Source organism: Theropithecus gelada, chromosome 15 (genome assembly GCF_003255815.1).
Source record: "Theropithecus gelada isolate Dixy chromosome 15, Tgel_1.0, whole genome shotgun sequence".
Lineage (NCBI taxonomy): Eukaryota > Metazoa > Chordata > Mammalia > Primates > Cercopithecidae > Theropithecus > Theropithecus gelada.
Window position 1 is genome coordinate 89,694,945 of NC_037683.1, and position 12,191 is coordinate 89,707,135.

The following is a 12,191-nucleotide window of genomic DNA, read 5'->3' on the forward strand; positions in this document are numbered from 1 at the left end:
TTTATTTTTTTTTGAGACGGAGTCTCGCTCTGCCGCCCAGGCTGGAGTGCAGTGGCCGGACCTCAGCTCACTGCAAGCTCCGCCTCCCAGGTTTACGCCATTCTCCTGCCTCAGCCTCCCGAGTAGCTGGGACTACAGGCGCCCACCACCGCGCCCGGCTAGTTTTTTGTATTTTTTAGTAGAGACGGGGTTTCACCGTGTTAGCCAGGATGGTCTCGATCTCCTGACCTCGTGATCCACCCGTCTCGGCCTCCCAAAGTGCTGGGATTACAGGCTTGAGCCACCGCGCCCGGCCTTCTTCTCCTATTTCTGAGTGGTTTTTAGTGGTTCCCATTAATCAGAGATCACTTCTCCCAAAACAAATGATTTCCCCCCAAGCCAATCTGTCATCTCATCTTATGAAACATGGGTTCCCAAACTCCAGGCCATGAACTGGTATTGGTTCATGGACTATTAGGAGCTGGGCTGCACAGCAGCAGGTGAGCAGCAGGTGAGCAAGTGAAGCCTTGTCTGTATTCATAGCCACTCCCCATTGCTCACATTACCGCCTGAACTCAACCTCCTGTCACATCAGCAGCAGCATTAGATTCTCACAGGAGTGTGAACCATATTGTGCACTGCACATGTGAGGAATCTAGGTTGCACACTCATTATGAGAATCTAATGCCTGATGATCTGTCACTGCCTCCCATCATTCCCTAGATGAGACCATCTAGTTGCAGGAAAACAAGCTCAGGGCTCCCACTGATTCTACATTATGGTGAGTTGCATAATTATTTCATTACATATCACAATGTAATAATAATAGAAATGAAGTGCACAATAAATATAATGCACTTGAATCATCCCAAAACCATCCTCTACATCCCCATTTGTAGAAAAATTGCCTTCCATGAAACTGGTCTGTACTAGATTGTTCTCATGCTGCTATGAAGATATACCTGAGACTGGGTAATTTATAAAGAAAAGAGGTTTAATTGGCTCATAGTTCCGCATGGCTGGGAAGGTCTCAGAAATCTTACAATCATGACAGAAGGCGAAGGGGAAGAAAGGCTCCTTCACAGGGTGGCAGGAAGGAGAAGTGCTGAGCAAAGGGGAAAAATTCCCTTATAAAACCATGAGATCTCGTGAGAACTCACTCACTATCACGAGAACAGCATGAAGATAACCACTCCCATGATTCAGTTACATCCCACTGGGTCCTTCCCATGACTTGGGATTATGAGAACTACAATTCAAGATGAGATTTTGGGTGGGGACACAGCCAAACCAAATCACAGTCCCTACTGCCAAAAAGGCTGGGGACCACTGCTATAAGAGATAAAATGATGATGTACTTCATATCCCTTTCTCAATTGATTTTAGCAAGAAAATAAACCCTCAGAATAAACTTGCCCCATTCTCCTTTTCAGCAGAACATCAAATAGCTTTCTTGCTTAAAATCCTCAGAAAGCTCTTCCACAGTTTTTCTTATAGAAAGATTATAGTTTTCTTTGTTTGTTCATATTAAATTAGCCACATCCAGACTATTCCTTGAAAAGTCTTCTGGCTCAGTAACTGGTGCCAGGGTGGGGCTGGGATATTCCCCTTTGGCATTAGCGCCATCCGCTAAAAATCTGGGCTGGGAGCACAGGCATCTCATTCTACGCCATGGTGCAGGGGATCTGTTTTGACATGGACAGCCAGATGCATGTGAGTGTCTGTTTAGGACTGGGACTCACGCTTTGCAGAGGGCCAGAAGGATTGTTCATTCAGTGGTGCTGGGGATGGTTAACAGAACATGAGGGCCTGGGAATCCAAGACATAGGTGGACTTCTGTCTCAGGTTGTTGGCTTGAATCCCATTCTGCCTCCAAACAGATGCAAATGACACAGACTTTCAGTGTGTGGGAATGAATGAGATAGAAGACTGCAGGTGACATACTATTCAGGATGCCTTGCCCCACCCAACTTTCCTCTAAACCTGGGATTGAAATGGCCCACTCCTCAGTTCAGGGTTGGTTCTAGCTCTGGAAACAGTGAACTTTAAACAAGCCAGTGCCAATACAGGAACAAGTTGCTTGAGGCCTACAGCTGACCTTTCATGTGGTGTGCAGCTTAAGTGGAGAGGAGTAGTAGAGAGAAAAAGACAACTTTCCCTGTCTTCGCAGGCCCACTCAGATGTCCCAGGCCTGGATGGCAGCATTATGCTCACGGGAGCACGTGTATGCTGTGTACTCAGTGAACCTCACAATTGACACAATAACTGTTATTCTAAGGGAGTGTAAGAGATGCCAATTTGATGTCACCTGTATTACACAGGAATCATTTAGTGAATTCCACAGTAATCCAGACTGTCGCTGAGCAGCGGATCTCGAAGACTGCTCACCAGACCAGCAGCACTGGCACCATCTGGAATGTCAGAAATGCAAATTCTCAGCTGCCTCCCTTTAAGACCCACTAAATTAGGAACTCTGGGTGTACAGCCCCCAGCTCATTTCATCTATTCATATTACCTATCTGACTCTTGCATTTGATAAACATTTTGTATTTTTCTGAACAGAACACTTGGATACAGTTTACTTAATCACATTTGCTCTTATGATTAGTTCGCAAAGAATAATGAAGCAAAACTATAAAAATATTAACAATGACATTAGGATATATATTGTATATGTATAAAACCAAAGTTTTAGAAGCCCATATACTAACTCATCAGTAATGCCCTTTGTAGGTCTTCACAGAAAGTGTTCATGGTCAGAAAATAGAGACTCCAGTACTCCATATCTCAGGAAATGCTTGCAAAACAAGACATTCAAAATCAGAGTTCATTGATTACTTGCAATATACACAGGCCGGGCTTCTAAGTAGCACCCGAGCTACAAAGCAGTGTTTTGTTCTACTCGTCAAGAGCCCTTGGAGCTGACATTTCCCTTGCAAAGCATAAGCATGCTGATAGATAAAGGAAGAACATTTTCTCCAAGGCCTCTCTCAGAGGCCCACTGAGTGTATGGAAAGTTTAGAAAACTCCATCTGACTGTTGGCTGGGTTTGGTTGGGGCCTATAATATGGGTTTAATCCCTGTGGGCACCAGTTAGCTTGTTTGGAACCAGATTCGGGATTGTTTTCCCAGTCAGTTTCTGGCATGCTGGCTGTTAGGTCCAAATCTTGGGCCAAGGATAGGAACATGACTAATATTTTACATGTTCTAAGACGATCACTCCCAGTTATCCCCCTTGTTTCTGGAACAATGAAGTCAAATCTGTACAGCAAACATGAAAACCACATGTTCTGATACTTAGGGCCACTCTGGAAAGCCACCCTGGTGAATTCTAAAAGTCTGCTTTTCCTCTAGGATTCTTGATGATGGCCGCTGTGTTTCCAACTGTCCCTCATGGAAATTTGAATTTGAGAACCAATGCCATCCATGCCACCACACCTGCCAGAGATGCCAAGGAAGCGGCCCTACCCACTGTACCTCCTGTGAAGCAGGTGAGAGGACAGCTGCTCCTCCGTCTTCCTGACCCCAAACCTGTTCCTCTCCTGATGGCCGTCATTTGGTTTGACCCAAAAGCCTTGTGTTTGGGGTTGAGGGTTAAGATCAGACAGCTGTTCACTGGAGCGCCTGGACAACCTTGAACTTTCTGCTTGTTGTCAGGACACAAAAAGCTTGTTCACCTTATTTGGGTGTAGACTCGGTGCCCTTGAAAAGATGAGAAAGCAGCTAAGAGATGCCTTTCCAGAGAAGGACAGACAAGCATGAGGTCAGACATGAGATAAGACAGTGAAGCTAAGATTTGTGGAAGTACAAGTGAAAAGCTAGGGAATTAAGACAGACACGTTCTGTCTTTAAGGAAAGTATTGTATTAGGGGCTGTGTGTGAGTCTTCTTGGAGCTGAGGTATGCCACTTAGAAGTTGCTAGAGCTCAGCAGAGCAAGGTCATCATTTCAAGTGATTACAAATGTGACCTTTGAGTCCCAGATTTACCTGCACTAAAAGTTTCCTGCTGCCATTGGATTCTATTTCATGCTCTCAAGGGTTCTCTGCGTTCTGACTCTTGACTCCTTTCCAGCCTCAACTCATATGCCTGTCCCCTACTGACCTCATGTGGGCCAGATTCGTATTTTTTTTTTATATATATACTACTTTTTAAATTTGAGCCAAATTTAAAAACTGGGACATTGCAGATAAAAACTTGAGGGTTTAATGTCTATTGAAAATTCAAAAGATCCACCACCAGACCTGCATTTCCCAAATCATTACCTGGAGTCCAAAAGAGGCTGCTCTCCATCTCTCCCCAGTCCCCACCATTCCCAGTTGTCTCACTGATCCTGAGGCTGTCAGTTACCAGCATCATCATCCTTAGATCATTTTTCTGGTGGAAAAGAATTATTGATCTTTAGTCTTTCTTGCAGTAAACCAAGAAAAATGAAGAACACATTAGGAGTACCAAGCATTTGCAGGAGATCAGGAGATAACACATATTTCTGTGTATAAATTAAAATTATTGCTTTGTGTTTCATGTGTCAAAATAAGACAAACATCTGTCATATTTTACCTCTAGACTGCCTTATTCTGTTTCCTTCCTCATCTACAAGATGATGATAATGCTTACTTCTTTAAGAGTTTTTATGAAAATTAAATGACATGAAATGAGATAAAACAGTAAAGCATTTAGAACAAGGCTAGCCACATGGTGAGCACTTAGAATATTAACTATTATTATTTTTATTATCATTACTGTTATTGTTTGTAGCTGCTTACTCTTTTGGGCATTTGAGTTTCTCTTTCTCTTAAGATTTTATTTGAGATGTTTCCGCTTGTTGTCTGGCTGATGTCTTCCTATTCCATGTTAGTTTCAACATCGTTTCCTCAGTGAGGGCTGCCCTAACCTCCTTGCCTGGATTAGGCCTTCACAGGAGCAACCTGGGAACGCTGCACTTCCCCCTTCACGAGCCTCAACACATTTGATGTCTATTTGGTCCATACGTTTGTATGCCCCATAAGAGCATGGCATGGTTTCTCCCTTGTTTCTGCTGTATTTTGAGCACCAGCACAGTGTCTGGTATATGGAAGGTTCACAATAAGTAACTGAATGAATGAATGAATGAATGGTTCAATGGAAGGAATGTTAAGACCAGCAGTCAGAAAATGTGGGTTCAAGTCCCGGCTTTGTTACTGACGAGAAGGTACTAAACCAGTCACTTTACCTCTTTATGCCTCTTCTTATTTGTAACAAAAAAAAAAGAAGAAGAAGAGAAAGGATAAGATGGCATCCAAAATCACGTTCACATCTCCATATATAGCACAAAATTAGAAAGAAGTTTAGATACCAAACAAATGTCTAGTCTTCTAAGCATTCTACAGTTACTTGGACCAACCTACCTACAAATGAGCTGACATTTCTTCCGGTTTTTTTTGTTTTTTTTTTTTTTCTGTTTGAAATTGTGCTTAATCCATTATCTTAAACATTTATTGCATCCCTTCTATTTACAAGTTACTGTGTATGGAATGCCAGAGAAAATGAGATAAATGATAGCAGATACTCACCTTCAAGGAGTTACAGTCTAACAAGGAGGTTTGTCCTCATATATTACAAAACAAGAAAATAGTAGATGAAGACCAAATGTATGGTAGAAATCCTACGCCAGATCAGAGAAGCAGCATCACTTCCAGCTGTGATGAGCAGAGGCGGCTTCCTCGAGGTAGGGCTTGTTGTTTAGCAAGCCCTGAGGTAGTTCTGCCTACTTAAGAGTGTGATGTCCTTAAGAAGCATTAGTGAAGCAAATGTAGCAGAGACCTTGATGGGACAGTGCTGAAGAAGCATGATTTAATTGAAGAAGTTCCATATCCATAAATGGAAGCTTTAATAAAAGGCTAAAAATCATCCAGCCAGGGGGTCCCATCAATCTTCATAAGCCCCTCCCACCAATTTGTAGAGATTGTGTCCCTTGTTTAATTGTGACTTCACTAAGGTTTATGTATGATGCCTTTTGGAAGTGTACATCTCCAGCTATATTGCTGAGGATTCACTCCAATTCTCTTCCAGATTTATTCACTACCAAACTGGACCCAAAGCTAAGTTCCATCAATCACACAACAGCTACAGCAAGCAAAATGTGGTAGTCAACTTCATCAAGTTTATTTTCAGAATCCCCGCACCTTTCTTTTATCCTTTCCAGCAGTCCTTTTCACCTCATGCCTTCAACCCTCACCCTTCCTTTTCTCCTATGGACATCCAATATCTTCATGCTGGTCCACCTTCTCACCTAACAGAATCAGCTGCCAAGAAATGCTCTGGTAAAAGTGAATGACTCTCCAGAATAAACAAAAGCCAATCCAAACTCTTGTCCCCTATTATCCCATTTGAACTCTTGTCCCAGGAAAATTTTCGGTGCCTAACAAAAGTATCAGCCCTTCTACCACTGGAAATAGCTTCGTCTACATACTATTGTAATAATTTAAACTTGAAGACCCTGGGCGAGTAGTCAAAAATTTATGCATGGTATTTAAATTATCATCCATAACTAATTGAGCAGGGCTACTCAAAATCTGACCAAATCTTGACATAGTCCTGGACCAAACCTGTGGGAAAAGCTGGTCATGACCAAGGCATCTAAGTGACCTCCCTTTGCAGGTCTATGTATTTTAAACACTCAGACCCCCTCAAATCTCTGTTCTTTAAACCCAAATTATAACAGCTGAAGAGGCCCCTCAATAAAGCCATGTCCAAACAATAAAAACGGGATTGAAGAACACTTCCTTCTAAATCTGGGCCCATTGTTGCCAATTTTCAAGATTGATGATCCAGTTGGATATAGGGGAAAAATTGAATATTGCCAAATATGAATTAACTCCATTCAGTCATTCCACAAATACATATTTAGAGCCTTAGAGTCCCCCTAAGCATCTGGGTCCTGAGTTGATGTCATGTGAAGGCGTAGGGGATGCAAAAGAGGTAGATTTCCTCACTGCTTTCCCTCAAATCTTCCTACCTACCCCAGAGAAATTGGGGAACTCTGAAAAAAAGATTTTTTTTCTGAATGAGTCATGGTGGATGGAAATGGCATTGGTTATGGTTTCATAAAGTGACTGAGAACATAACTTGGAAGGATGACCTTCTTGTGGTCTCTAGAGATTTCAGGTTCCACCAGATCAGAGTTTTGTGCTCCACAATGTTGATCAATAGCTATAGAATCACCAAATGCACATTAGTCCTTCCAAACCCTCTTCTTTCCTTAGAGGATAATCTCTTCCATGTCTAATTTAGAAACAGCAGAATATTTTCTTCCACCACCTCTGTGGAAGCCATTTTTATTTTCTTGGTCCTATGGGAACCAAAATCATAATCAGCAAAAAAGGTAGCCTGAGAGCCCATAATCCAAAAGCATGTTTTAAAAATTGCATTTCAGGCCAGGCATGGTGGCTCACATCTAGAACTTTGGGAGGCCAAGCCAGGCAGATCACTTGAGTGCAAGAGTTCAAGACCTGCCTGGGCAACATGATGAAACCCTATCTCTACAAAACATACAAAAAAAAAAAAAAACCAGCTGCGCATGGTGGCATGCACCTGTAGTTCTAGCTACTTGAAAGACTGAGGTGGGGCCGGGCGCGGTGGCTCAACCCTGTAATCCCAGCACTTTGGGAGGCCGAGGCGGGTGGATCACGAGGTCAGGAGATCGAGACCATCCTGGCTAACATGGTGAAACCCCGTCTCTACTAAAAATACAAAAAACTAGCCGGGCGTGGTGGCGGGCGCCTGTAGTCCCAGCTACTCGGAGGCTGAGGCAGGAGAATGGCGTAAACCCGGGAGGCGGAGCTCGCAGTGAGCCGAGATCGCGCCGCTGCACTCCAGCCTGGGTGACACAGCGAGACTCCGTCTCAAAAAAAAAAAAAAAAGACTGAGGTGGGAGGATCACTTGGGCCCAGGAGGAAGAGGTTGCAGTAAGCTGAGATCATGCCACTGCACTCCAGCCTGGGCAACAGAGTGAGACCCTGTCTCAAGAAACAAAAACAAACAAACAAAGAAAAACAAAAAAAAAACAAAACGCATTTCAACTATGGCTTTGCATAAATAAGAAATATTATGATAAATGATGTGAAAGTGCCATGGTCACGGGTAAAAAATAGTCAAATGTTGGCAATTTCATGTGAGTCCATTTAACATTAGACTGACTTTCCGTTTCCACACTTGCAACATGGGTTTAGTGCTATCTTTATCCACAAATTCAGCAGCCTTGCATCTTGAAGGTCAATGATTTTGGATATCCATGTGGTAGATCACATGATGAATGAACCCTAGACCCTGGTTATTCTGAGTAACACAGATCGGCTGCTCTTCAGAGGCAAGGACATATGGGAAATCTGATTCAGAGAAGATAGATACCCCGAGCACACTCAGCACAAAAACTCCAAGAGGGTGGGAGTAGGAAACCTCTAGATGCGTCAGTATTCACCTAATTGTTGTTTTTGTACTTGTAACTGATTAGAATCCTTTGTAATTAATTGTGATGCTTTGTAACTGGTTAGGCTTCTCCATTCCCACCAGGAACAAATTCCCATGGTCTGTTATGCTGTGGGCACTGCCAGTTCTTTCCTTATAGAATCCAATGTTGACAGAAGTCAGGAACATTCAGGAATGAACGTAAAAGAGTCAAATAAGTGTGCTTGGTCTAGTGCTTCAATAAGCCCGTCATTATGGGCATTGGCAACTCTGAGGAAATTCATACCTTAGATGGTTAATGCAAGCATGTGATCGATACTAATTCAAAATCATTTTAAAAGATTGCACTTTCATAAAACGTGTCGATCATTAAGCATATGTTTATTCTCATGGGATCTCTATAGCCCCCCCCAAGTCTGAGAGATTTCACAGATACCAAAGGAGCCCTTGGGAAAGTTAAACACATTTTGAATTGTAGTTATTCACAGAGCATGGTTTTGCAATGATATCCCAGATAGTAGTCGCTATTCACTGAAATATATAAAATATTGGAAAATAATTCCCTGCAAGGAAAACTTTTCAACTACAAGGATATAGTTATTGCATTTTTCATTAAATCCATCTTTATACCCCTCAGCCCCTAGGAACGAAAGCACTCAGTTACATCTTTTTTAAATATAATATCTTACATTATAATAGCTTCATGGCTAACTCGGTACATTATCCCTCTTCTCGTTGCCCCTGTAACTGATCAGACAACTATGGCCGAGAGTACTTCCTATACCAGGGAGAGTGTCGAGAGAGCTGCCCAGAGGGCCACTATGCCACTGAAGGGAATACCTGCCTGCCCTGCCCAGACAACTGTGAGCTTTGCCACAACATGCACATGTGCACAAGATGCACAAGGGGCTACTTCATAGCGCCCACCAACCACACGTGCCAGAAGTTGGAGTGTGGACAAGGTAAGCCTACTCCTAGGCCCTTGCCCAGCACCAGAACACGGGAGGAGGGTCTGCGCCCTGGATGTCCTGGAGACTTGAATTGCCTTCCTGGCTTGCGTGTCGGCACTTGGGATGATTTTGGGTGACTCCATACCCAAGTGGGGAGAGAGGTTACTTTCTCTCTATTCACACACCCTTTCTCTGGGTTTCCCCAGACATAATCCAAGATCGTAGGAATGCACCTAAGTGTATAGAAAATTGGCCAGGTGCAGTGGCTCGTGCTTTAATCCCAGCACTTTGGGAGGCCAAGGCAGGTGGATCACTTGAGGCCAGGAGTTCGAGACCAGCCTGGGGAACATGGTGAAACTCTGTCTCTACTAAACATACAAAAATTAGCCAGGCATGGTGTTGCATGCCTATAATCCCAGCTTCACAGGAGGTTGAGGCAGGAGAATGGCTTCAACCCAGAAGGCAGAGCTTGCAGTGATCCGAGGTCGTGCCACTGCACTCCAACCTGGGAGACAGAGCAAGACTCCATCTCAAAAACAAAGAAAAAAGAAAAGAAAATGATCTTGGCAGGTGGGGGGATTGTGGACAGGATATAGGGGAGAGAAAATAAGATTAGAATCCAAAAGTCTGGGTCAATAGTTTTCTCCTTCCCAATTACTAGACACGAGACCCTGGGCAAAACTCACCTAACTTGCCCATGCCTTGTTGTCTTCATCTGTCAAAGGAAGAGCAGAGCATCAAGACAGAGTGGCTTTGAGAAGCCAGTGAGGATCAGCCTAAAACTACTTGAAAATATTAAAATGGTCTGTGAATCGTATGTGTTATTGTTATTGCCCAATTTCTTATCTTTTATGGGAAGAAGGAAATTAAAAAACAACACTTATAGTTTCGGTTCTCTTCTATGTAAGAATGCCACGGACTGTTATTGCTCTGCTCTGTATGAGAATTATGCCTGGTCTGGTGCTGAAGAGAGCTCCAAGACATTTTTAGAATAATTAAGACACTCAATTCTGTCTCTCCTTAATGTTTCTGAGTGTAGTAAAAGGTTTTAAACTTTTTAAAAAGTGTTTAGTAGGACAGATAAAAAGAGGAAGGGAACCTGTTCATTTACATACCCAATTCCATTTTCCCAGAAGTAAAACTGGTTTCTTTAATAAATAAAATCACCAAGCTTGACTTCAAAACTAGCTGCATGGCATATGGTCCAACCTGGTTCTCTTTGTACCCAATCAAGCTGATTTAATCTATTCAATTAATAGAAGGAGATTAAAAAGTAGAAACCACATATATCCTCAAGGATGGTTTTGGGCTTCATAATTGCTCTATGATTTACTTTAAAAGAAGCTACACAAGAACATATTTTTATAGCAATTCACGTGTCTCCACTCAATGGAAATGAGTTGTGTTTTTCACTTCTCTTTCTGTGTAGGTGAAGTCCAAGACCCAGACTATGAAGAATGTGTCCCTTGCGAAGAAGGATGTCTGGGATGCAGCTTGGGTATGTCCTCTTCCTTTGTCACCTAAAGAGTTGAAATGGCTGAGTCCTTTTCCACACATCTCCATCTTGTCATTGCCCCAGCAGGCATTCTTGTCATTGCTGTCAGCATCAGTGTCACCATCAATGTCTTAAGTAGGCTCTCTTCAATACAAACAGGATCACTGTGAGGAAATACTTGCTTTTGAAGCAATGAATGGGTTTCTTGTCTTTATGAAACTCAAGTTTAGAAAAGGAGACCATGGCACCTTTTCCTCTGGTTGTCAATAAATTGGTGGGGCTTACTGACCAGCAACCGCATTTCAGGTGCCTGAGACTCAGCCTCTCCTTAGCTTCTCAAAGTGACACATTTGGAAGATTAACAGTGAACAAACTCAAGCAAAGAAATGCCTAATTCCTCTAACTCACTTGGTATGTAAAACACAAGAGTTTGTGGGTAGAGGAATGGGGGTTTTCCTTTATAAAAATGACTCTGTTGGGCCAGGCATGGTGGCTCATGCCTATAATCCCAGCACTTTGGGAGGCCAAGGTGGGTGGATCACCTGAGGTCAGGAGTTCGAGACCAGCCTGTCCAACATGGTGAAACCCCATCTCTACTAAAAATACAAAAATTAGCTGGGTGTGGTGGCAGGTGCCTGTAATCCCAGCTATTCGGGGGGCTGAGTCAGTAGAATCGCTTGAACCTGGGTGGCGAAGGTTGCAGTGAGGTGAGATCATGCCATTGCACTCCAGCCTGGGCAACAGCACCAGACTCCATCTCAAAACAGTAAAAATAAAAATACAAATGACTCTGTTGCTTGGAGCCTAAGACAACCCTTAGAGAATAAAGTATCGTGGTGACAGCGGAGTTGAATTCCTCATCATACAATGCAAAGCACTTGTCTCTCTCATGTATAACTCTTAAATTCAAGTCAGTGGCTCCTTCTTTCTCCCCTTCTCACATGCCTGCAGGAGGCGATGGAGACAGTTCATAACACATGGCACCACTGCATTGGCTATAAGATGAAAAATAGGGAGGTTACCGAATTCCAGGATTGTTTCTTAATGTACGTTTAGGTAACATATAGAAAATAATTAGCATGTGTGATCTTTGAAAGGAAACTCATCTGAAAAGTTCATGGAATAATTTCTCTTCATGGAGCCCTAGGATTGGTTGACTAATGCTTCTAAAACTTCAGTGTGGCACAAATCACCTGGGGAGTTTGTTGAAATGTAGATTCTGATTCACTGGTCTAAAGTGGGCCTGAGAATTTGTGTTTCTGACAAGCCGCCCAGTGAGGCCAATGCTGTTCTATAGAACACTCATGAAGTTTCTAGGGGTAAG

The 12,191-nt window shown here is 42.9% G+C and overlaps 1 protein-coding gene across 1 annotated transcript in view; it reads left to right on the plus strand.

The window, feature by feature from the left end:
- Window positions 1–12,191, plus strand: part of PCSK5 (proprotein convertase subtilisin/kexin type 5) — a 466,873-nt gene that overhangs the window by 345,349 nt on the left and 109,333 nt on the right. Inside the window, exons 22-24 of the mRNA XM_025360325.1 lie at window positions 3,334–3,470; window positions 9,178–9,384; window positions 10,802–10,870. Coding sequence (XP_025216110.1) covers window positions 3,334–3,470; window positions 9,178–9,384; window positions 10,802–10,870 — 413 coding nt within the window. The remainder of the gene's footprint in view (window positions 1–3,333; window positions 3,471–9,177; window positions 9,385–10,801; window positions 10,871–12,191) is intronic.